Source organism: Oncorhynchus gorbuscha, linkage group LG14 (assembly GCF_021184085.1).
Source record: "Oncorhynchus gorbuscha isolate QuinsamMale2020 ecotype Even-year linkage group LG14, OgorEven_v1.0, whole genome shotgun sequence".
In the NCBI taxonomy this organism is placed as follows: Eukaryota; Metazoa; Chordata; class Actinopteri; order Salmoniformes; family Salmonidae; genus Oncorhynchus; species Oncorhynchus gorbuscha.
Window position 1 is genome coordinate 5,052,434 of NC_060186.1, and position 27,500 is coordinate 5,079,933.

A 27,500-nucleotide genomic window follows, 5' to 3' on the forward strand; every position below is an offset into this window, starting at 1 on the left:
GACCAGAGCCCTATTCCCTATATAGTACACTACTTTAGACCAGAGCCCTATTCCCTATATAGTACACTACTTTAGACCAGAGCCCTATTCCCTATATAGTGCACTACTTTAGACCAGAGCCCTATTCCTTATATAGTGCACTACTTTAGACCAGAGCCCTATTCCCTATATAGTGCACTACTTTAGACCAGAGCCCTATTCCCTATATAGTGCACTACTTTAGACCAGAGCCCTATTCCCTATATAGTACACTACTTTAGACCAGAGCCCTAGTCTCTATATAGTGCACTACTTTAGACCAGAGCCCTATTCCCTATCTAGTGCACTACTTTAGACCAGAGTCATATTCCCTATATAGTGCACTACTTTAGACCAGAACCCTATTCCCTATATAGTGCACTACTTTAGACCAGAGCCCTATTCCCTATATAGTGCACTACTGTTGACCAGGGCCCTATTCCCTATATAGTGCACTACTTTAGACCAGAGCCCTATTCCCTATATAGTGCACTACTGTTGACCAGGGCCCTATTCCCTATATAGTGCACTACTTTAGACCAGAGCCCTATTCCCTACAGAGTGCACTACTGTTGACCAGGGCCCTATTCCCTATATAGTGCACTACTTTAGACCAGAGCCCTATTCCCTACAGAGTGCACTACTGTTGACCAGGGCCCTATTCCCTATATAGTGCACTACTGTTGACCAGAGCCCTATTCCCTACAGAGTGCACTACTGTTGACCAGGGCCCTATTCCCTATATAGTGCACTACTGTTGACCAGGGCCCTATTCCCTATATATTACACTACTTTAGACCAGAGCCCTATTCCCTATATAGTGCACTACTGTTGACCAGGGCCCTATTCCCTATATAGTACACTACTTTAGACCAGAGCCCTATTCCCTATATAGTGCACTACTGTTGACCAGGGCCCTATTCCCTATATAGTACACTACTTTAGACCAGAGCCCTATTCCCTATATAGTGCACTACTGTTGACCAGGGCCCTATTCCCTATATAGTGCACTACTGTTGACCAGGGCCCTATTCCCTATATAGTGCACTACTGTTGACCAGGGCCCTATTCCCTATATAGTGCACTACTGTTGACCAGGGCCCTATTCCCTACATAGTGCACTACTGTTGACCAGGGCCCTATTCCCTGTATAGTGCACTACTTTAGATCAGAGCCCTATTCCCTATATAGTGCACTACTGTTGACCAGGGCCCTATTCCCTATATAGTGCACTACTGTTGACCAGGGCCCTATTCCCTATATAGTGCACTACTGTTGACCAGGGCCCTATTCCCTATATAGTGCACTACTGTTGACCAGGGCCCTATTCCCTATATAGTGCACTACTGTTGACCAGGGCCCTATTCCCTATATAGTGCACTACTTTAGACCAGAGCCCTATTCCCTATATAGTGCACTACTGTTGACCAGGGCCCTATTCCCTATATAGTGCACTACTTTAGACCAGAGCCCTATTCCCTACAGAGTGCACTACTGTTGACCAGGGCCCTATTCCCTATATAGTGCACTACTTTAGACCAGAGCCCTATTCCCTATATAGTGCACTACTTTAGACCAGAGCCCTATTCCCTATATAGTGCACTACTGTTGACCAGGGCCCTATTCCCTATATAGTACACTACTTTAGACCAGAGCCCTATTCCCTATATAGTGCACTACTGTTGACCAGGGCCCTATTCCCTATATAGTACACTACTTTAGACCAGAGCCCTATTCCCTATATAGTGCACTACTGTTGACCAGGGCCCTATTCCCTATATAGTGCACTACTGTTGACCAGGGCCCTATTCCCTATATAGTGCACTACTGTTGACCAGGGCCCTATTCCCTATATAGTGCACTACTGTTGACCAGGGCCCTATTCCCTACATAGTGCACTACTGTTGACCAGGGCCCTATTCCCTGTATAGTGCACTACTTTAGATCAGAGCCCTATTCCCTATATAGTGCACTACTGTTGACCAGGGCCCTATTCCCTACATAGTGCACTACTGTTGACCAGGGCCCTATTCCCTATATAGTGCACTACTGTTGACCAGGGCCCTATTCCCTATATAGTGCACTACTGTTGACCAGGGCCCTATTCCCTATATAGTGCACTACTGTTGACCAGGGCCCAATTCCCTATATAGTGCACTACTTTAGACCAGAGCCCTATTCCCTATATAGTGCACTACTGTTGACCAGAGCCCTATTCCCTATATAGTGCACTACTGTTGACCAGAGCCCTATTCCCTATGTAGTGCACTACTGTTGACCAGGGCCCTATTCCCTATATAGTGCACTACTGTTGACCAGAGCCCTATTCCCTACAGAGTGCACTACTGTTGACCAGGGCCCTATTCCCTATATAGTGCACTACTGTTGACCAGGGCCCTATTCCCTATATATTACACTACTTTAGACCAGAGCCCTATTCCCTATATAGTGCACTACTGTTGACCAGGGCCCTATTCCCTATATAGTACACTACTTTAGACCAGAGCCCTATTCCCTATATAGTGCACTACTGTTGACCAGGGCCCTATTCCCTATATAGTGCACTACTGTTGACCAGGGCCCTATTCCCTATATAGTGCACTACTGTTGACCAGGGCCCTATTCCCTATATAGTGCACTACTGTTGACCAGGGCCCTATTCCCTACATAGTGCACTACTGTTGACCAGGGCCCTATTCCCTGTATAGTGCACTACTTTAGATCAGAGCCCTATTCCCTATATAGTGCACTACTGTTGACCAGGGCCCTATTCCCTATATAGTGCACTACTGTTGACCAGGGCCCTATAGGCCTCTGTTATTGAGAGGTAATAGGGGGCCATCTGATATGCATTCAAGGTCATTGTAGGAATATTTGACTAACTTTTGAGATTATTCAGATTAAACATAATTAAGGATCACTTGATTAGGATTAATGAGCTTTTCATCATAACAATACTTTGAGATAATTGCCCTGAGAAATGAGCGGCTAATTATGATATAATTCAGTCATAACAGAGGGGACGGAGAAAACTGTTTCCTTTTCAGGTCGATGTTTCATCTAACGGTCCGTGTACAGAGATTGGTATTGATTAGGGTATTGATTAGGAGTATAAACCCTGTTTACTAGTCAGTTGGGACCAGGTTGTAGAGCAGAGGGTATTGATTAGGAGTATAAACCCTGTTTACTAGTCAGTTGGGACCAGGTTGTAGAGCAGAGGGTATTGATTAGGAGTATAAACCCTGTTTACTAGTCAGTTGGGACCAGGTTGTAGAGCAGAGGGTATTGATTAGGAGTATAAACCCTGTTTACTAGTCAGTTGGGACCAGGTTGTAGAGCAGAGGGTATTGATTAGGAGTATAAACCCTGTTTACTAGTCAGTTGGGACCAGGTTGTAGAGCAAAGGGTATTGATTAGGAGTATAAACCCTGTTTACTAGTCAGTTGGGACCAGGTTGTAGAACAGAGGGTATTGATTAGGAGTATAAACCCTGTTTACTAGTCAGTTGGGACCAGGTTGTAGAACAGAGGGTATTGATTAGGGTATTGATTAGGAGTATAAACCCTGTTGACCACTCAGTTGGGACCAGGTTGTAGAACAGAGGGTATTGATTAGGAGTATAAACCCTGTTTACTAGTCAGTTGGGACCAGGTTGTAGAACAGAGGGTATTGATTAGGAGTATAAACCCTGTTTACTAGTCAGTTGGGACCAGGTTGTAGAGCAGAGGGTATTGATTAGGAGTATAAACCCTGTTTACTAGTCAGTTGGGACCAGGTTGTAGAACAGAGGGTATTGATTAGGAGTATAAACCCTGTTTACTAGTCAGTTGGGACCAGGTTGTAGAACAGAGGGTATTGATTAGGGTATTGATTAGGAGTATAAACCCTGTTGACCACTCAGTTGGGACCAGGTTGTAGAACAGAGGGTATTGATTAGGAGTATAAACCCTGTTTACTAGTCAGTTGGGACCAGGTTGTAGAGCAGAGGGTATTGATTAGGAGTATAAACCCTGTTGACCACTCAGTTGGGACCAGGTTGTAGAGCAGAGGGTATTGATTAGGAGTATAAACCCTGTTGACCACTCAGTTGAGACCAGGTTGTAGAACAGAGGGTATTGATTAGGAGTATAAACCCTGTTGACCACTCAGTTGGAACCAGGTTGTAGAACAGAGGGTATTGATTAGGAGTATAAACCCTGTTTACTACTCAGTTCGGACCAGGTTGTAGAACAGAGGGTATTGATTAGGAGTATAAACCCTGTTGACCACTCAGTTGGGACCAGGTTGTAGAGCAGAGGGTATTGATTAGGAGTATAAACCCTGTTGACCACTCAGTTGGGACCAGGTTGTAGAACAGAGGGTATTGATTAGGAGTATAAACCCTGTTGACCACTCAGTTGGGACCAGGTTGTAGAGCAGAGGGTATTGATTAGGAGTATAAACCCTGTTGACCACTCAGTTGGGACCAGGATGTAGAACAGAGGGTATTGATTAGGAGTATAAACCCTGTTGACCACTCAGTTGGGACCAGGTTGTAGAACAGAGGGTATTGATTAGGAGTATAAACCCTGTTGACCACTCAGTTGGGACCAGGTTGTAGAACAGAGGACTTGGGTATTGACTAGGAGTATAAACCCTGTTCTCTCTCTCTCTCTCTCTCTCTCTCACACTCTCTCTCTCTCTCTCTCTCTCTCTCTCTCTCTCTCTCTCTCTCTCTCTCTCTCTCTCTCTCTCTCTCTCTCTCTCTCTCTCTCTCTCTCTCTCTCTCTCTCTCTCTCTCTCTCTCTCTCTCTCTCTCTCTCTCTCTCTCTCTCTCTCTCTCTCTCTCTCTCTCTCTCCTTGGTCTGGTGTCAACCTTTTAATTGCATCTACCAGGCGTGACCATGCTCCTACCAGTCTCTGCTGGTCTACCAGGAGTGACCATGCTCCCACCAGTCTCTGCCGGTCTACCAGGAGTGACCATGCTCCCACCAGTCTCTGCTGGTCTACCAGGAGTGACCATGCTCCCACCAGTCTCTGCTGGTCTACCAGGAGTGACCATGCTCCCACCAGTCTCTGCTGGTCTACCAGGAGTGACCATGCTCCCACCAGTCTCTGCTGGTCTACCAGGAGTGACCATGCTCCCACCAGTCTCTGCTGGTCTACCAGGAGTGACCATGCTCTGCTAGTCTACCAGGAGTGACCATGCTCTGCTGGTCTACCAGGAGTGACCAGTCTCTGCTGGTCTACCAGGAGTGACCAGTCTCTGCTGGTCTACCAGGAGTGACCATGCTTAGCTGGTCTACCAGGAGTGACCAGTCTCTGCTAGTGTACCAGGAGTGACCATGCTCCCACCAGTCTCTGCTGGTCTACCAGGAGTGACCATGTTCTGCTGGTCTACCAGGAGTGACCATGCTCCCACCAGTCTCTGCTGGTCTACCAGGAGTGACCATGCTCCCACCAGTCTCTGCTGGTCTACCAGGAGTCACCATGCTCCCACCAGTCTCTGCTGGTCTACCAGGAGTGACCATGCTCCCACCAGTCTCTGCTGGTCTACCAGGAGTGACCATGCTCCCACCAGTCTCTGCTGGTCTACCAGGAGTCACCATGCTCCCACCAGTCTCTGCTGGTCTACCAGGAGTCACCATGCTCCCACCAGTCTCTGCTGGTCTCCCAGGAGTGACCATGCTCCTACCAGTCTCTGCCGGTCTACCAGGAGTGACCATGCTCCCACCAGTCTCTGCTGGTCTACCAGGAGTGATCATGCTCCCACCAGCCTCTGCTGGTCTACCAGGAGTCACCATGCTCCTACTAGTCTCTGCTGGTCTACCAAGAGTGACCATGCTCCTACCAGTCCCTGCTGGTCTACTAGGAGAGCCGTTGGGAAGAATCCTATTCAATGTTTAAAGGACACAATTGGCTCTGAAGGTCCTTGGCATCACGGACCTTGGCGTCATGGCAACCCTACACGGTTAACCCGCCTTAACGACGAGGCTGTGTTGGCGTGAGCCCCGGGTGAATTTACAAACTTCAAAGAGTCTCTTTCTTTTTAAAAATCCTTCCCCTTTTTTTGTCCATTTCCTAATCCTGTTTTATTTTAGATGAAGTGTTTCTCCTCTCCTCCTCCTCCTCCTCTCCTCCTCCTCCTCCTCCTCTCCTCCCCTGCTGCTATGATAGTGAGGGATTAGTTCTCCTCGTGGTGCTATCCGGGGGAGACGGCCCACCTACTCGTGGTCTTGCTATAATGGCGTGTGTCTTATGGTCTTGGATGACTCATGTGTACGGCCTTGTTAGAGAGCCAGACGGGAGGCTACGTTTCAAATGGCACCCTAATCCCTATGTAGTTCACTACTTCTGACCAAAACCTTATGGGCCCTAATCCCTATGTAGTTCACTACTTCTGACCAGAACCTTATGGGCCCTAATCCCTATTTAGTGCACTACTTCTGACCAGAATTTATGGGCCCTAATCCCTATTAAGTGCACTAACAGAATCTATAAGACCTGACTGGGGTTTATAATATATAAGATCTGACTGGGGTTTATAACAGAATATATAAGATCTGACTGGGGTTTATAATATATAAGACCTGACTGGGGTTTATAATATATAAGATCTGACTGGGGTTTATAATATATAAGATCTGACTGGGGTTTATAATATATAAGATCTGACTGGGGTTTATAATATATAAGACCTGACTGGGGTTTATAATATATAAGATCTGACTGGGGTTTATAATATATAAGACCTGACTGGGGTTTATAATATATAAGATCTGACTGGGGTTTATAACAGAATATATAAGATCTGACTGGGGTTTATAATATATAAGACCTGACTGGGGTTTATAATATATAAGACCTGACTGGGGTTTATAATATATAAGATCTGACTGGGGTTTATAATATATAAGATCTGACTGGGGTTTATAATATATAAGATCTGACTGGGGTTTATAATATATAAGATCTGACTGGGGTTTATAATATATAAGATCTGACTGGGGTTTATAATATATAAGATCTGACTGGGGTTTATAATATATAAGACCTGACTGGGGTTTATAATATATAAGATCTGACTGGGGTTTATAATATATAAGACCTGACTGGGGTTTATAATATATAAGATCTGACTGGGGTTTATAATATATAAGATCTGACTGGGGTTTATAATATATAAGATCTGACTGGGGTTTATAACAGAATATATAAGACCTGACTGGGGTTTATAATATATAAGATCTGACTGGGGTTTATAATATATAAGATCTGACTGGGGTTTATAACAGAATATATAAGATCTGACTGGGGTTTATAATATATAAGACCTGACTGGGGTTTATAATATATAAGATCTGACTGGGGTTTATAATATATAAGATCTGACTGGGGTTTATAATATATAAGATCTGACTGGGGTTTATAATATATAAGATCTGACTGGGGTTTATAATATATAAGATCTGACTGGGGTTTATAATATATAAGACCTGACTGGGGTTTATAATATATAAGACCTGACTGGGGTTTATAATATATAAGATCTGTGGGGACCGAGGGGCTGTGGAGGCCGTGGGGCTTGGGGGCCAGGGACTGTGGGGGCCGAGGGGCTGTGGAGGCCGTGGGGCTTGGGGACCGAGGGGCTGTGGAGACTGAGGGGCTGTGGGGGCCGTGGGGCTTGGGGACCGAGGGGCTGTGGAGGCCGTGGGGCTTGGGGACCGAGGGGCTGTGGAGGCCGTGGGGCTTGGGGACCGAGGGGCTGTGGAGGCCGTGGGGCTTGGGGACCGAGGGCTGTGGGGGCCGTGGGGCTTGGGGACAGAGGGGCTGTGGAGGCCGTGGGGCTTGGGGACCGAGGGCTGTGGGGGCCGTGGGGCTTGGGGACCGAGGGGCTGTGGAGGCCGTGGGGCTTGGGGACCGAGGGGCTGTGGAGGCCGTGGGGCTTGGGGACCGAGGGGCTGTGGAGGCCGTGGGGCTTGGAGGCCGTGGGGCTTGGGGGGGCTGGGGGCTGTGGGGCTTGGGGACCGAGGGGCTGTGGAGGCCGTGGGGCTTGGGGACCGAGGGGGCTGTGGGGGCCGTGGGGCTTGGGGACCGAGGGGCTGTGGGGGCCGTGGGGCTTGGGGACCGTGGGGCTGTGGAGGCCGTGGGGCTTGGGGACCGAGGGGCTGTGGGGACTGAGGGGCTGTGGAGGCCGTGGGGCTTGGGGACCAAGGGGCTGTGGGGACTGAGGGGCTGTGGGGGCCGTGGGGCTTGGGGACCGAGGGGCTGTGGGGACTGAGGGGCTGTGGGGGCCGTGGGGCTTGGGGACCGAGGGCTGTGGGGGCCGTGGGGCTTGGGGACCGAGGGCTGTGGGGGCCGTGGGGCTTGGGGACCGAGGGGCTGTGGGGACTGAGGGGCTGTGGGGGCCGTGGGGCTGTGGAGGCCGTGGGGCTTGGGGACTGAGGGGCTGTGGGGACCGTGGGGCTGTGGGGACTGAGGGGCTGTGGGGGCCGAGGGGCTGTGGAGGCCGTGGGGCTTGGGGACTGAGGGGCTGTGGAGGCCGTGGGGCTTGGGGACTGAGGGACTGTGGGGGCCGAGGGGCTGTGGAGGCCGTGGGGCTGTGGGGACTGAGGGGCTGTGGGGGCCGTGGGGCTTGGGGACTGAGGGGCTGTGGGGACCGTGGGGCTGTGGGGGCCGTGGGGCTGTGGTGGCCGTGGTGCTTGGGGACTGAGGGGCTGTGGGGACTGAGGGGCTGTGGGGGCCGTGGGGCTGTGGGGACTGAGGGGCTGTGGGGGCCGTGGGGCTGTGGGGACTGAGGGGCTGTGGGGACTGAGGGGCTGTGGGGACCGAGGGGCTTGGGGACCGTGGGGCTGTGGGGGCCGTGGGGCTGTGGGGACTGAGGGGCTGTGGGGACTGAGGGGCTGTGGGGACTGAGGGGCTGTGGGGACCGAGGGGCTTGGGGACCGTGGGGCTGTGGGGACCGAGGGGCTGTGGGGACCGAGGGGCTGTGGGGACCGAGGGGCTGTGGGGACCGAGGGGCTGTGGGGACCGTGGGGCTGTGGGGACCGAGGGGCTGTGGGGACTGAGGGACTGTGGGGACTGAGGGGCTGTGGGGACTGAGGGGCTGTGGGGACTGAGGGGCTGTGGGGACTGAGGGGCTGTGGAGACTGAGGGGCTGTGGGGACCGAGGGGCTGTGGGGACCGAGGGGCTGTGGGGACTGTGGGGACCGAGGGGCTGTGGGGACCGAGGGGCTGTGGGGGCCGTGGGGCTGTGGGGACCGAGGGGCTGTGGGGCTGTGGGGACTGAGGGGCTGTGGGGACCGTGGGGCTGTGGGGACCGAGGGGCTGTGGGGACTGAGGGGCTGTGGGGGCCGTGGGGCTGTGGGGACTGAGGGGCTGTGGGGACTGAGGGGCCGTGGGGGCCGTGGGGCTGTGGGGACTGAGGGGCCGTGGGGGCCGTGGGGCCGTGGGGACTGAGGGGCCGTGGGGACTGAGGGGCCGTGGGGACTGAGGGGCTGTGGGGACTGAGGGGCTGTGGGGACTGAGGGGCTGTGGGGACTGAGGGGCTGTGGGGGCCGTGGGGCTGTGGGGACCGAGGGGCTGTGGGGACTGAGGGGCTGTGGGGACTGAGGGGCTGTGGGGACTGAGGGGCTGTGGGGACTGAGGGGCTGTGGGGGCCGTGGGGCTGTGGGGACTGAGGGGCTGTGGGGACTGAGGGGCTGTGGGGACTGAGGGGCTGTGGGGACTGAGGGGCTGTGGGGACCGAGGGGCTGTGGGGACTGAGGGGGCCGTGGGGCTGTGGGGACCGAGGGGCTGTGGGGACTGTGGGGCTGTGGGGACTGTGGGGCTGTGGGGACTGAGGGGCTGTGGGGACCGTGGGGCTGTGGGGACTGAGGGGCTGTGGGGATTGAGGGGCTGTGGGGGCCGTGGGGCTGTGGGGACTGAGGGGCCGTGGGGGCCGTGGGGCTGTGGGGGCCGTGGGGCTGTGGGGACTGAGGGACTGTGGGGACTGAGGGGCTGTGGGGACTGAGGGGCTGTGGGGACTGAGGGGCTGTGGGGACTGAGGGGCTGTGGGGACTGAGGGGCTGTGGGGGCCGTGGGGCTGTGGGGACTGAGGGGCTGTGGGGACTGAGGGGCTGTGGGGACAGAGGGGCTTGGGGACCGAGGGGCTGTGGGGACCGAGGGGCTGTGGGGACCGAGGGGCTGTGGGGACCGAGGGGCTGTGGGGACCGAGGGGCTGTGGGGGCCGAGGGGCTGTGGGGACTGAGGGGCTGTGGGGACCGTGGGGCTGTGGGGGCCGTGGGGACTGAGGGGCTGTGGGGGCCGTGGGACTGAGGGGCTGTGGGGACTGAGGGGCTGTGGGGACCGTGGGGCTGTGGGGACCGTGGGGCTGTGGGGACCGTGGGGCTGTGGGGGCCGTGGGGCTGTGGGGGCCGTGGGGCTGTGGGGACCGTGGGGCTGTGGGGGCCATGGGGCTTGGGGACTGAGGGGCTGTGGGGACTGAGGGGCTGTGGGGACTGAGTGGCTGTGGGGACTGAGGGGCTGTGGGGACTGAGGGGCTGTGGGGGCCGTGGGGCTGTGGGGACTGAGGGGCTGTGGGGACTGAGGGGCTGTGGAGGCCGTGGGGCTGTGGGGACTGAGGGACTGTGGGGACTGAGGGGCTGTGGGGACCGAGGGGCTGTGGGGACTGTGGGGCTGTGGGGACTGAGGGGCTGTGGGGGCCGTGGGGCTGTGGGGCTGTGGGGACCGAGGGGCTGTGGGGGCCGTGGGGCTGTGGGGCTGTGGGGCTGTGGGGCTGAGGGGCTGTGGGGACTGAGGGGCTGTGGGGACTGAGGGGCTGTGGGGACTGAGGGGACTGAGGGGCTGTGGGGACTGAGGGGCTGTGGGTACTGAGGGGCTGTGGGGACTGAGGGGCCGTGGGGCTGTGGGGACTGAGGGGCCGTGGGGCTGTGGGGGCCGTGGGGCTGTGGGGACTGTGGGGCTGTGGGGGAGAGGGGCTGTGGGGGGGCCGTGGGGCTGTGGGGCTGTGGGGACTGAGGGGCTGTGGGGACTGTGGGGCTGTGGGGACTGAGGGGCTGTGGGGACTGAGGGGCTGTGGGGACTGTGGGGCTGTGGGGACTGAGGGGCTGTGGGGACTGAGGGGCTGTGGGGACTGAGGGGCTGTGGGGACTGAGGGACTGAGGGGCTGTGGGGACCGTGGGGCTGTGGAGGCCGTGGGGCTGTGGGGACTGAGGGGCTGTGGGGGCCGTGGGGCCGTGGTTAGGGCGATAGTCACATAGCCCTGCAGTACTCTCCTGATCCTTGTTCAGTTTCCTCTACGAGTTATGTATTGCGGATGGGGTTCAGTGGGACTGATGGCCATTTGGTCTCCTGGACAGTTATGAAGGATTAGGGAGGGAGATGGAGCTGGCAGCTTTCAGGAAGCACATCACAATGCCTTTCTAATGGCCTCATCTGGAAACTAAACCAGACGGTCAATATTTGGAGACGCAGTGTGTGATGATAGATTATAGAGGGGAGAGGGAGGGAGGGAGGGAGGGAGGGAAGGAGGGAGGGATAGAGAGAGAGAGAGAGAGAGAGAGAGAGAGGGAGGGAGGAGAGGGGGAGGGAGGGAAGGGGGGGGGGGAGAGAGAGAGAGAGAGAGAGAGAGAGAGAGAGAGAGAGAGAGAGAGAGAGAGAGAGAGAGAGAGGGAGAGAGAGAGAGAGGAGGAGCAAGAGAGAGGGGGAGCAAGAGAGAGAGAGAGAGAGAGACAGAGAGAGAGAGAGGGGGAGCAAGAGAGAGAGAGAGAGAGAGAGAGACAGAGAGAGAGAGAGGGCGAGCAAGAGAGAGGGGGAGAGAGAGAAACAGGGAGGGAGAGGGAGATCAAAAGAGAGAAAGAGAGGAGGATAGTGATCCCAGGTAAACAGGGCTTAAGGAACATCTCACTGAGTGGGTTTATGGAGAGAAGGGAGGGGCATAATGTAAAGCTCTCTCTCCTTGACTCAAGGATAATGTATATAATGTATCTCCAGTTGTCCTCCTCAGTTGTCCTCCTCAGTTGCTATCTCCCTGTGGCTGTGTGACATCGGCTGCCTCTCTGACTGTCCCCGACTCTGTACCGTTTACCTCTGGTCTGTCACTGGCTGGCTGGCTGGCTGGCTGGCTGACTGGCTGGCTGGCTGGCTGGCTGATTGGCTGGCTGGCTGGTTGGCTGGCTGACTGGCTGGCTGGCTGGCTGGCTGATTGGCTGGATGACTGGCTGACTGTCTGGCTGGCTGACTAGTTGATTGGTCGGCTGGCTCACTAGTTGATTGGTCGGCTGACCGACTGGTTGACTGACTAGCTGATTGGCTGGCTGACTGGCTGGTTGACTGACTGACTAGTTGATTGGCCGGCCGGCTGACTGGCTGGTTGACTGACTAACTGACTAGCTGATTGGCCGGCCGGTTGACTGACTCTAGCTGATTGGTCACAGTGCCAGGTCATCAGGACATGTCAAACCACCCCCCCCTCTCTCTCTCTTTGAAAGGCAGCAGAGGGAGGGTAGTGTGTGATGGAGGAGTATAGGGAGTTAAACTGTCCATCTACAATCTCTGTTTATTCCTGTGAGCTGGTGACAGTGATGGGGCCCCTTTGGTACACGCCACAAAGCCCTCGTTCCCTGTCCTCCCCCGTCTCCCCTTCCTCATCAGGAAGACTGTCACTCACAGCACTTTGAAACCAGTGACTCAGCAGTCTCTGTATCTCTATGGGCCTGGGGTGTGTGTGTGCGTGTGTGTGTCTGCATTGGAACGTGACTGTTACTGGCACTTTCGCCGGGGCGAAGGTTCAGGTTGCCATAACAACGAGAGTGATTGACGTCTCCTTGCCGATGCAACGAGCAGCGAGCTGAGACCATCGAGCTGAGCCCAGGTCCCTGGAGAGGTCGTAGGTCGCAGAGCAGAGGGCAGCGAGACATGACAAAGCTGGTTACAGCCAGTTCAGCTGCTACAGGGATGTGACTACGACTGTGACAGAATCCCTGGTCTGTGAGGACCAACCAACCGCTGTAGATAGAATCCCTGGTCTGTGAGGACCAACCAACCGCTGTAGATAGAATCCCTGGTCTGTGAGGACAAACCAACGACTGTGACAGAATCCCTGGTCTGTGAGGACAAACCAACCAACCACTATAGATAGAATCCCTGGTCTGTGAGGACCAACCAACCAACCACTGTAGACAGAATCCTTGGTCTGTGAGGACCAACCAACCAACAAACCACTGTAGATAGAATCCCTGGTCTGTGAGGACCAACCAACCAACAAACCACTGTAGATAGAATCCCTGGTCTGTGAGGACCAACCAACGACTGTGACAGAATCCCTGGTCTGTGAGGACAAACCAACCAACCACTGTAGATAGAATCCCTGGTCTGTGAGGACCAACAAACCAACCACTGTAGACAGAATCACTGGTCTGTGAGGACCAACCATCCACTGTAGATAGAATCCCTGGTCTGTGAGGACAAACCAACCACTGTAGACAGAATCCCTGGTCTCTGAGGACCAACCAACCACTGTAGACAGAATCCCTGGTCTCTGAGGACCAACCAACCACTGTAGATAGAATCCCTGGACTGAGACTAGAGAAGGACAACATGAGACTACATTACATTACATTTAAGTCATTTAGCAGACGCTCTTATCCAGAGCGACTTACAAAGAGACTAGAGAAGAACAACATGAGACTAGAGAAGAGACTAGAGAAGAACAACAAGAGACTAGAGAAGAGACTAGAGAAGGACAACATGAGACTAGAGAAGAGACTAGAGAAGGACAACATGAGACTAGAGAAGAACAACATGAGACTAGAGAAGAACAACATGAGACTAGAGAAGAGACTAGAGAAGGACAACATGAGACTAGAGAAGAGACTAGAGAAGGACAACATGAGACTAGAGAAGAACAACATGAGACTAGAGAAGAACAACATGAGACTAGAGAAGAGACTAGAGAAGAGACTAGAGAAGAACAACATGAGACTAGAGAAGAGACTAGAGAAGAACAACAAGAGACTAGAGAAGAGACTAGAGAAGAACAACATGAGACTAGAGAAGAACAACAAGAGACTAGAGAAGAACAACATGAGACTAGAGAAGAGACTAGAGAAGAACAACAAGAGACTAGAGAAGAGACTAGAGAAGAGACTAGAGAAGAACAACAAGAGACTAGAGAAGAGACTAGAGAATAACAACAAGAGACTAGAGAAGAAAAACAAGAGACTAGAGAAGAACAACATGGGACTAGAGAAGAACAACATGAGACTAGAGAAGAACAACATGAGACTAGAGAAGAGACTAGAGAAGGACAACAAGAGACTAGAGAAGAACAACAAGAGACTAGAGAAGAACAACAAGAGACTAGAGAAGAACAACATGAGACTAGAGAAGAACAACATGAGACTAGAGAAGAGACTAGAGAAGAGACTAGAGAAGAACAACAAGAGACTAGAGAAGAAAAACAAGAGACTAGAGAAGAACAACATGGGACTAGAGAAGAACAACATGAGACTAGAGAAGAACAACATGAGACTAGAGAAGAGACTAGAGAAGGACAACAAGAGACTAGAGAAGAACAACAAGAGACTAGAGAAGAACAACAAGAGACTAGAGAAGAACAACATGAGACTAGAGAAGAACAACATGAGACTAGAGAAGAGACTAGAGAAGAGACTAGAGAACAGACTAGAGAAGAACAACATGAGACTAGAGAAGGACAACATGAGACTAGAGAAGAACAACATGAGACTAGAGAAGAGACTAGAGAAGGACAACATGAGAGTAGAGAAGAACAACATGAGACTAGAGAAGAACAACATGAGACTAGAGAAGAGACTAGAGAAAAACAACAAGAGACTAGAGAAGAGACTAGAGAAGGACAACATGAGACTAGAGAAGAGACTAGAGAAGGACAACATGAGACTAGAGAAGAGACTAGAGAAGAACAACATGAGACTAGAGAAGAGACTAGAGAAGAACAACAATAGACTAGAGAAGAGACTAGAGAAGAACAACATGAGACTAGAGAAGAGACTAGAGAAGGACAACATGAGACTAGAGAAGAACAACATGAGACTAGAGAAGAGACTAGAGAAGAGACTAGAGAAGAACAACATGAGACTAGAGAAGAGACTAGAGAAGAACAACAAGAGACTAGAGAAGAAGACAAGAAGAACAACATGAGACTAGAAAGAACAACATGAGACTAGAGAAGAACAACATGAGACTAGAGAAGAACAACATGAGACTGAGACTAGAGAAGAACAACATGAGACTAGAGAAGAACAACATGAGACTATAGAAGAGACTAGAGAAGAACAACATGAGACTATAGAAGAGTCTAGAGAAGAACAACATGAGACTAGAGAAGAACAACATGAGACTAGAGAAGAACAACAAGAGACTAGAGAAGAGACTAGAGAAGAACAACATGAGACTAGAGAAGAGACTAGAGAAGAACAACATGAGACTAGAGAAGAGACTAGAGAAGAACAACATGAGACTAGAGAAGAGACTAGAGAAGAACAACAAGAGACTAGAGAAGAACAACAAGAGACTAGAGAAGAGACTAGAGAAGAACAACATGAGACTAGAGAAGAACAACATGAGACTAGAGAAGAACAACAAGAGACTAGAGAAGAGACTAGAGAAGAACAACATGAGACTAGAGGAGAGACTAGAGAAGAACAACATGAGACTAGAGAAGAGACTAGAGAAGAGACTAGAGAAGAACAACATGAGACTAGAGAAGAGACTAGAGAAGAGACTAGAGAAGAACAACATGAGACTAGAGAAGAACAACATGAGACTAGAGAAGAACAACAAGAGACTAGAGAAGAGACTAGAGAAGAACAACATGAGACTAGAGAAGAACAACATGAGACTAGAGAAGAGACTAGAGAAGAACAACATGAGACTAGAGGAGAGACTAGAGAAGAACAACATGAGACTAGAGAAGAGACTAGAGAAGAGACTAGAGAAGAACAACATGAGACTAGAGAAGAGACTAGAGAAGAGACTAGAGAAGAACAACATGAGACTAGAGAAGAACAACATGAGACTAGAGAAGAACAACAAGAGACTAGAGAAGAGACTAGAGAAGAACAACATGAGACTAGAGAAGAACAACATGAGACTAGAGAAGAGACTAGAGAAGAACAACATGAGACTAGAGAAGAGACTAGAGAAGAACAACATGAGACTAGAGAAGAGACTAGAGAAAAACAACAAGATACTAGAGAAGAACAACAAGAGACTAGAGAAGAGACTAGAGAAGAACAACATGAGACTAGAGAAGAACAACATGAGACTAGAGAAGAGACTAGAGAAGAACAACATGAGACTAGAGGAGAGACTAGAGAAGAACAACATGAGACTAGAGAAGAGACTAGAGAAGAGACTAGAGAAGAACAACATGAGACTAGAGAAGAGACTAGAGAAGAGACTAGAGAAGAACAACATGAGACTAGAGAAGAACAACATGAGACTAGAGAAGAACAACATGAGACTAGAGAAGAACAACAAGAGACTAGAGAAGAGACTAGAGAAGAACAACATGAGACTAGAGAAGAACAACATGAGACTAGAGAAGAGACTAGAGAAGAACAACATGAGACTAGAGAAGAGACTAGAGAAGAACAACATGAGACTAGAGAAGAGACTAGAGAAGAACAACATGAGACTAGAGAAGAGACTAGAGAAAAACAACAAGAGACTAGAGAAGAACAACATGAGACTAGAGAAGAACAACATGAGACTAGAGAAGAACAACATGAGACTAGAGAAGAGACTAGAGAAGAGACTAGAGAAGAACAACATGAGACTAGAGAAGAGACTAGAGAAGAGACTAGAGAAGAACAACATGAGACTAGAGAAGAACAACAAGAGACTAGAGAAGAGACTAGAGAAGAACAACATGAGACTAGAGAAGAACAACATGAGACTAGAGAAGAGACTAGAGAAGAACAACATGAGACTAGAGAAGAGACTAGAGAAGAACAACATGAGACTAGAGAAGAGACTAGAGAAAAACAACAAGAGACTAGAGAAGAACAACAAGAGACTAGAGAAGAGACTAGAGAAGAACAACATGAGACTAGAGAAGAACAACATGAGACTAGAGAAGAGACTAGAGAAGAACAACATGAGACTAGAGGAGAGACTAGAGAAGAACAACATGAGACTAGAGAACAGACTAGAGAAGAGACTAGAGAAGAACAACATGAGACTAGAGAAGAGACTAGAGAAGAGACTAGAGAAGAACAACATGAGACTAGAGAAGAACAACATGAGACTAGAGAAGAACAACATGAGACTAGAGAAGAACAACAAGAGATTAGAGAAGAGACTAGAGAAGAACAACATGAGACTAGAGTAGAACAACATGAGACTAGAGAAGAGACTAGAGAAGAACAACATGAGACTAGAGAAGAGACTAGAGAAGAACAACATGAGACTAGAGAAGAGACTAGAGAAAACAACAAGAGACTAGAGAAAAACAACAAGAGACTAGAGAAGAACAACATGAGACTAGAGAAGAACAACATGAGACTAGAGAAAGAGAGAAGAGAGTAGAGAAGAGACTAGAGAAGGACAGCATGAGACTAGAGAAGAGAGTAGAGAAGAGACTAGAGAAGAGACTAGAGAAGAGACTAGAGAAGAGACTAGAGAAGGACATCATGAGACTAGAGAAGAACAACATGAGACTAGACAATACCAACATGAGACTAGAGAAGAACAACAAGAGACTAGAGAAGAGACTAGAGAAGAACAACATGAGACTAGAGAAGAGACTAGAGAAGAACAACATGAGACTAGAGAAGAACAACATGAGACTAGAGAAGAACAACAAGAGACTAGAGAATAACAACATGAGACTAGAGAAGAACAACAAGAGACTAGAGAAGAACAACATGAGACTAGAGAAGAACAACATGAGACTAGAGAAGAACAACATGAGACTAGAGAAGAGACTAGAGAAGAACAACAAGAGACTAGAGAATAACAACAGAGACTAGAGAAGAACAACATGAATCTAGAGAAGAACAACAAGAGACTAGAGAAGAGACTAGAGAAGAGACTAGAGAAGAACAACATGAGACTAGAGAAGAGACTAGAGAAGAACAACATGAGACTAGAGAAGAGACTAGAGAAGAACAACATGAGACTAGAGAAGAGACTAGAGAAGAACAACATGAGACTAGAGAAGAGACTAGAGAAAAACAACAAGAGACTAGAGAAGAACAACATGAGACTAGAGAAGAACAACATGAGACTAGAGAAGAACAACATGAGACTAGAGAAGAGACTAGAGAAGAGACTAGAGAAGAACAACATGAGACTAGAGAAGAGACTAGAGAAGAGACTAGAGAAGAACAACATGAGACTAGAGAAGAACAACATGAGACTAGAGAAGAACAACATGAGACTAGAGAAGAACAACAAGAGACTAGAGAAGAGACTAGAGAAGAACAACATGAGACTAGAGAAGAACAACATGAGACTAGAGAAGAGACTAGAGAAGAACAACATGAGACTAGAGAAGAGACTAGAGAAGAACAACATGAGACTAGAGAAGAGACTAGAGAAAAACAACAAGAGACTAGAGAAGAACAACAAGAGACCAGAGAAGAGACTAGAGAAGAACAACATGAGACTAGAGAAGAACAACATGAGACTAGAGAAGAGACTAGAGAAGAACAACATGAGACTAGAGGAGAGACTAGAGAAGAACAACATGAGACTAGAGAAGAGACTAGAGAAGAGACTAGAGAATAACAACATGAGACTAGAGAAGAGACTAGAGAAGAGACTAGAGAAGAACAACATGAGACTAGAGAAGAACAACATGAGACTAGAGAAGAACAACATGAGACTAGAGAAGAACAACATGAGACTAGAGAAGAACAACAAGAGATTAGAGAAGAGACTAGAGAAGAACAACATGAGACTAGAGAAGAACAACATGAGACTAGAGAAGAGACTAGAGAAGAACAACATGAGACTAGAGAAGAGACTAGAGAAGAGACTAGAGAAGAACAACATGAGACTAGAGAAGAACAACATGAGACTAGAGAAGAGACTAGAGAAAAACAACAAGAGACTAGAGAAGAACAACATGAGACTAGAGAAGAACAACATGAGACTAGAGAAGAGACTAGAGAAGAGACTAGAGAAGAGACTAGAGAAGGACAACATGAGACTAGAGAAGAGAGTAGAGAAGAGACTAGAGAAGAGACTAGAGAAGAGACTAGAGAAGAGACTAGAGAAGGACATCATGAGACTAGAGAAGAACAACATGAGACTAGACAATACCAACATGAGACTAGAGAAGAACAACAAGAGACTAGAGAAGAGACTAGAGAAGAACAACATGAGACTAGAGAAGAGACTAGAGAAGAACAACATGAGACTAGAGAAGAACAACATGAGACTAGAGAAGAACAACAAGAGACTAGAGAATAACAACATGAGACTAGAGAAGAACAACAAGAGACTAGAGAAGAACAACATGAGACTAGAGAAGAACAACAAGAGACTAGAGAAGAACAACATGAGACTAGAGAAGAGACTAGAGAAGAACAACAAGAGACTAGAGAATAACAACAGAGACTAGAGAAGAACAACATGAATCTAGAGAAGAACAACAAGAGACTAGAGAATAACAACAGAGACTAGAGAAGAACAACATGAGACTAGAGAAGAGACTAGAGAAGAGACTAGAGAAGAACAACATGAGACTAGAGAAGAGACTAGAGAAGAACAACATGAGACTAGAGAAGAGACTAGAGAAGAACAACATGAGACTAGAGAAGAACAACATGAGACTAGAGAAGAGACTAGAGAAGAACAACAAGAGACTAGAGAAGAGACTAGAGAAGAACAACATGAGACTAGAGAAGAACAACATGAGACTAGAGAAGAACAACATGAGACTAGAGAAAAACAACATGAGACTAGAGAAGAACAACAAGAGACTAGAGAAGAACAACATGAGACTAGAGAAAAACAACATGAGACTAGAGAAGAACAACAAGAGACTAGAGAAGAACAACAAGAGACTAGAGAAGAACAACATGAGACTAGAGAAGAGACTAGAGAAGAACAACATGAGACTAGAGAAAAACAACATGAGACTAGAGAAGAACAACATGAGACTAGAGAAGAACAACATGAGACTAGAGAAGAACAACATGAGACTAGAGAAGAGACTAGAGAAGAACAACATGAGACTAGAGAAGAACAACAAGAGACTAGAGAAGAACAACATGAGACTAGAGAAGAGACTAGAGAAGAACAACAAGAGACTAGAGAAGAGACTAGAGAAGAACAACATGAGACTAGAGAAGAACAACATGAGACTAGAGAAGAACAACAAGAGACTAGAGAAGAACAACATGAGACTAGAGAAGAGACTAGAGAAGAGACTAGAGAAGAGACTAGAGAAGAACAACATGAGACTAGAGAAGAACAACATGAGACTAGAGAAGAACAACATGAGACTAGAGAAGAACAACATGAGACTAGAGAAGAGACTAGAGAAGAACAACATGAGACTAGAGAAGAACAACATGAGACTAGAGAAGAACAACATGAGACTAGAGAAGAACAACATGAGACTAGAGAAGAGACTAGAGAAGAGAGACTAGAGAAGAGACTAGAGAAGAACAACATGAGACTAGAGAAGAACAACATGAGACTAGAGAAGAACAACATGAGACTAGAGAAGAGACTAGAGAAGAACAACATGAGACTAGAGAAGAACAACATGAGACTAGAGAAGAACAACATGAGACTAGAGAAGAACAACATGAGACTAGAGAAGAACAACATGAGACTAGAGAAAAACAACATGAGACTAGAGAAGAACAACATGAGACTAGAGAAGAGACTAGAGAAGAACAACAAGAGACTAGAGAAGAGACTAGAGAAGAACAACATGAGACTAGAGAAGAGACTAGAGAAAAACAACATGAGACTAGAGAAGAGACTAGAGAAGGACAACATGAGACTAGAGAAGAACAACATGAGACTAGAGATAACAACAGAGACTAGAGAAGAACAACATGAGACTAGAGAAGAGACTAGAGAAGAACAACATGAGACTAGAGAAGAGACTAGAGAAGGACAACATGAGACTAGAGAAGAGACTAGAGAAGGACAACATGAGACTAGAGAAAAACAACATGAGACTAGAGAAGAACAACAAGAGACTAGAGAAGAGACTAGAGAAGAACAACATGAGACTAGAGAAGAGACTAGAGAAGGACAACATGAGACTAGAGAAAAACAACATGAGACTAGAGAAGAACAACATGAGACTAGAGAAGAGACTAGAGAAGAACAACATGAGACTAGAGAAGAGACTAGAGAAGAACAACATGAGACTAGAGAAGAGACTAGAGAAGGACAACATGAGACTAGAGAAAAACAACATGAGACTAGAGAATAACAACATGAGACTAGAGAAGGACAAGATGAGACTAGAGAAGAACAACATGAGACTAGAGAAGAACAACATGAGACTAGAGAAGAACAACATGAGACTAGAGAAGAGACTAGAGAAGAGACTAGAGAAGAACAACATGAGACTAGAGAAGAACAACATGAGACTAGAGAAGAGACTAGAGAAGAGACTAGAGAAGAGACTAGAGAAGAGACTAGAGAAGAGACTAGAGAAGAACAACATGAGACTAGAGAAGAACAACATGAGACTAGAGAAGAACAACAAGAGACTAGAGAAGAGACTAGAGAAGGACAATATGAGACTAGAGAAGAGACTAGAGAAGAACAACAAGAGACTAGAGAAGAGACTAGAGAAGAACAACAGAGACTAGAGAAGAACAAATGAGACTAGAGAAGAGACTAGAGAAGGACAACATGAGACTAGAGAGACTAGAGAAGAGACTAGAGAAGACTGAGACTAGAGAAGAACAAATGAGACTAGAGAAGAGACTAGAGAAGAGACTAGAGAAGAGACTAGAGAAGAGACTAGAGAAGAGACTAGAGAAGAACAACAAGAGACTAGAGAAGAGACTAGAAGAGCGTCTGCTAAATGACTTAAATGTAAATGTAAATGTAAGCACAACAAGAGACTAGAGAAGAGACTAGAGAAGAACAACAAGAGACTAGAGAAGAGACTAGAGAAGAGCAACAGGAGACTAATGGTGGTATAATGGGTCAGGAAGGCTATAGTACTGATGGTAGAGTCAGATGCTGAATCACAGCTGAGCAGTAAAACAAACCACTGCTACTGTCTAGTGACGTCGATGGGAAAGACCACCGCTGTGACTGAGAGCAGCACTACAACACTACAGCTGGTCTCCTGCTGTCTGACATACACACACATACACCACTACGACAAGCATGATATCTCTACAAACTGATTGGAGGAACATCCAATCAGGACAGCTGTCTTGTCAGTTAGTTCATTAAGGCCAGCTGTCTGTTTAGTTAGTTCATTAAGGCCAGCTGTCTGTCAGTTAGTTCATTAAGGCCAGCTGTCTGTTTAGTTAGTTCATTAAGGCCAGCTGTCTGTCAGTTAGTTCATTAAGGCCAGCTGTCTGTCAGTTAGTTCATTAAGGCCAGCTGTCTGTTTAGTTAGTTCATTAAGGCCAGCTGTCTGTTTAGTTAGTTCATTAAGGCCAGCTGTCTGTTTAGTTAGTTCATTAAGGCCAGCTGTCTGTCAGTTAGTTCATTAAGGCCAGCTGTCTGTCAGTTAGTTCATTAAGGCCAGCTGTCTGTTTAGTTAGTTCATTAAGGCCAGCTGTCTGTCAGTTAGTTCATTAAGGCCAGCTGTCTGTCAGTTAGTTCATTAAGGCCAGCTGTCTGTTTAGTTAGTTCATTAAGGCCAGCTGTCTGTTTAGTTAGTTCATTAAGGCCAGCTGTCTGTTTAGTTAGTTCATTAAGGCCAGCTGTCTGTCAGTTAGTTCATTAAGGCCAGCTGTCTGTTTAGTTAGTTCATTAAGGCCAGCTGTCTGTCAGTTAGTTCATTAAGGCCAGCTGTCTGTTTAGTTAGTTCATTAAGGACAGCTGTCTGTTTAGTTAGTTCATTAAGGCCAGCTGTCTGTCAGTCATTTTATGGTTTTACCAGACAGATTGACTATAATGTATATTGTTTTCTATATTCAAAGTAAATCACTTTACGTTTGAAAATAAACCCAACAATAAATCACAAAGTAAAAATGTATATTATCACATCATTCCCAGCAGATATGACCATGTTAAACTATGAGCTAGACATTAAGGGACCGTATATTATCACATCATTCCCAGTGTCAGCAGATATGACCATGTTAAACTATGAGCTAGACATTAAGGGACCGTATATTATCACATCATTCCCAGTGTCAGCAGATATGACCATGTTAAACTATGAGCTAGACATTAAGGGACCGTATATTATCACATCATTCCCAGTGTCAGCAGATATGACCATGTTAAACTATGAGCTAGACATTAAGGGACCGTATATTATCACATCATTCCCAGCAGATATGACCATGTTAAACTATGAGCTAGACATTAAGGGACCATATATTATCACATCATTCCCAGCAGATATGACCATGTTAAACTATGAGCTAGACATTAAGGGACCGTATATTATCACATCATTCCCAGCAGATATGACCATGTTAAACTATGAGCTAGACATTAAGGGACCGTATATTATCACATCATTCCCAGCAGATATGACCATGTTAAACTATGAGCTAGACATTAAGGGACCGTATATTATCACATCATTCCCAGTGTCAGCAGATATGACCATGTTAAACTATGAGCTAGACATTAAGGGACCGTATATTATCACATCATTCCCAGTGTCAGCAGATATGACCATGTTAAACTATGAGCTACACATTAAGGGACCGTATATTATCACATCATTCCCAGTGTCAGCAGATATGACCATGTTAAACTATGAGCTAGACATTAAGGGACCGTATATTATCACATCATTCCCAGTGTCAGCAGATATGACCATGTTAAACTATGAGCTAGACATTAAGGGACCGTATATTATCACATCATTCCCAGTGTCAGCAGATATGACCATGTTAAACTATGAGCTAGACATTAAGGGGCCGTATATTATCACATCATTCCCAGTGTCAGCAGATATGACCATGTTAAACTATGAGCTAGACATTAAGGGACCGTATATTATCACATCATTCCCAGCAGATATGACCATGTTAAACTATGAGCTAGACATTAAGGGACCGTATATTATCACATCATTCCCAGCAGATATGACCATGTTAAACTATGAGCTAGACATTAAGGGACCATATATTATCACATCATTGCCAGTGTCAGCAGATATGACCATGTTAAACTATGAGCTAGACATTAAGGGACCGTATATTATCACATCATTCCCAGTGTCAGCAGATATGACCATGTTAAACTATGAGCTAGACATTAAGGGACCGTATATTATCACATCATTCCCAGTGTCAGCAGATATGACCATGTTAAACTATGAGCTAGACATTAAGGGACCGTATATTATCACATCATTCCCAGCAGATATGACCATGTTAAACTATGAGCTAGACATTAAGGGAACGTATATTATCACATCATTCCCAGCAGATATGACCATGTTAAACTATGAGCTAGACATTAAGGGAACGTATATTATCACATCATTCCCAGCAGATATGACCATGTTAAACTATGAGCTAGACATTAAGGGACCGTATATTATCACATCATTCCCAGTGTCAGCAGATATGACCATGTTAAACTATGAGCTAGACATTAAGGGACCGTATATTATCACATCATTCCCAGCAGATATGACCATGTTAAACTATGAGCTAGACATTAAGGGACCGTATATTATCACATCATTCCCAGCAGATATGACCATGTTAAACTATGAGCTAGACATTAAGGGAACGTATATTATCACATCATTCCCAGCAGATATGACCATGTTAAACTATGAGCTAGACATTAAGGGAACGTATATTATCACATCATTCCCAGTGTCAGCAGATATGACCATGTTAAACTATGAGCTAGACATTAAGGGACCGTATATTATCACATCATTCCCAGTGTCAGCAGATATGACCATGTTAAACTATGAGCTAGACATTAAGGGACCGTATATTATCACATCATTCCCAGTGTCAGCAGATATGACCATGTTAAACTATGAGCTACACATTAAGGGACCGTATATTATCACATCATTCCCAGTGTCAGCAGATATGACCATGTTAAACTATGAGCTAGACATTAAGGGACCGTATATTATCACATCATTCCCAGCAGATATGACCATGTTAAACTATGAGCTAGACATTAAGGGACCGTATATTATCACATCATTCCCAGCAGATATGACCATGTTAAACTATGAGCTAGACATTAAGGGACCGTATATTATCACATCATTCCCAGCAGATATGACCATGTTAAACTATGAGCTAGACATTAAGGGACCGTATATTATCACATCATTCCCAGCAGATATGACCATGTTAAACTATGAGCTAGACATTAAGGGACCGTATATTATCACATCATTCCCAGCAGATATGACCATGTTAAACTATGAGCTAGACATTAAGGGAACGTACGTGAGCTCTTGAAGTCCTTCTTCTTGAGTTTCCTCCTGATCATGGTTCCTCTGGGGCTGGTGGGGTACATGTTCCTGGGCAGGGTGCTCATGTTGAGGGAGCTCAGACTGTAGGTGCTCATAGAGGTAGGAGAGAAGGAGGAGCCTAGAGCTGTACGAGGAGGAGAGAGAGAGGAGACGAGAGAGGGATTAGAAAAAACAAATATGGAGAAGAGAGGGATGGAGGAGAGAGAGGGATGGAGAAGAGAGGAGAAGAGAGGGGGATCGAGAAGAGAGAGATGGAGAAGAGAGAGGGATGGAGAAGAGAGAGGGATGGAGAAGAGAGGAATGGAGAAGAGAGGGATGGAGAAGAGAGAGGGATGGAGAAGAGAGAGGGATGGAGCAGAGAGAGGGATGGAGAAGAGAGGGATGGAGAAGAGAGGAGAAGAGAGGGGGATCGAGAAGAGAGAGATGGAGAAGAGAGAGGGATGGAGAAGAGAGAGGGATGGAGCAGAGAGAGGGATGGAGAAGAGAGGGATGGAGAAGAGAGGAGAAGAGAGGGGGATCGAGAAGAGAGAGATGGAGAAGAGAGAGGGATGGAGAAGAGAGGGATGGAGAAGAGAGAGGGATGGAGAAGAGAGGGATGGAGAAGAGAGGAGAAGAGAGGGGGATCGAGAAGAGAGGGATGGAGAAGAGAGAGGGATGGAGAAGAGAGAGGGATGGAGAAGAGAGAGGGATGGAGAAGAGAGAAGAGAGAGGGATGGAGAAGAGAGAGGGATGGAGAAGAGAGAGGGATGGAGAAGAGAGAGGGATGGAGAAGAGAGAGGGATGGAGAAGAGAGAAGAGAGAGGGATGGAGAAGAGAGAGGGATGGAGCAGAGAGAGGGATGGAGAAGAGAGGGATGGAGAAGAGAGGAGAAGAGAGGGGGATCGAGAAGAGAGAGATGGAGAAGAGAGAGGGATGGAGAAGAGAGGGATGGAGAAGAGAGAGGGATGGAGAAGAGAGGGATGGAGAAGAGAGGAGAAGAGAGGGGGATCGAGAAGAGAGGGATGGAGAAGAGAGAGGGATGGAGAAGAGAGAGGGATGGAGAAGAGAGAGGGATGGAGAAGAGAGAGGGATGGAGAAGAGAGAAGAGAGAGGGATGGAGAAGAGAGAGGGATGGAGAAGAGAGAGGGATGGAGAAGAGAGAGGGATGGAGAAGAGAGAGGGATGGAGAAGAGAGAAGAGAGAGGGATGGAGAAGAGAGAGGGATGGAGAAGAGAGAGGGATGGAGAAGAGAGAGGGATGGAGAAGAGAGAGGGATGGAGAAGAGAGGGGGATCGAGAAGAGAGAGATGGAGAAGAGAGGGATGGAGAAGAGAGAGGGATGGAGAAGAGAGGAGAAGAGAGGGGGATCGAGAAGAGAGAGATGGAGAAGAGAGGGATGGAGAAGAGAGAGGGATGGAGAAGAGAGGAGAAGAGAGGGGGATCGAGAAGAGAGGGATGGAGAAGAGAGAGGGATGGAGAAGAGAGGGGAAGAGAGGGGTATCGAGAATAGAGACTAATATACGATAATACTGTATCTATATTGTTTCTGTCCCTCCACCAGTCCCCTCTAATACTGAGTCTATATTGTCTCTGTCCCTCCACCAGTCCCCTCTAATACTGAGTCTATATTGTCTCTGTCCCTCCACCAGTCCCATCTAATACTGAATCTATATTGTCTCTTTCCCCTCTAATACTGAGTCTATATTGTCTCTGTCCCTCCACCAGTCCCCTCTAATACTGAATCTATATTGTGTGTGTGCAACAATACCCCGGTCATCTCTTAGACTATCTACTCTGAGCCTGAGACAAAGCCTGTGTATCATTCAGTACCCGGCAATGAGACCATCACAGACAACCAGTCTCTAAGCCCTGTGTGTGTGTGTGTGTGTGTGTGTGTG

The 27,500-nt window shown here is 47.5% G+C and overlaps 1 protein-coding gene across 3 annotated transcripts in view; it reads right to left on the bottom strand.

Moving 5' to 3' along the window:
• The window catches only part of grip1 (glutamate receptor interacting protein 1), a 187,460-nt gene that overhangs the window by 76,790 nt on the left and 83,170 nt on the right, over positions 1 to 27,500 (bottom strand). For all 3 annotated transcript variants that reach the window (XM_046296809.1, XM_046296808.1, XM_046296807.1), the window contains one exon: positions 25,599 to 25,748. In XM_046296809.1, coding sequence (XP_046152765.1) covers positions 25,599 to 25,748 — 150 coding nt within the window. The remainder of the gene's footprint in view (positions 1 to 25,598; positions 25,749 to 27,500) is intronic.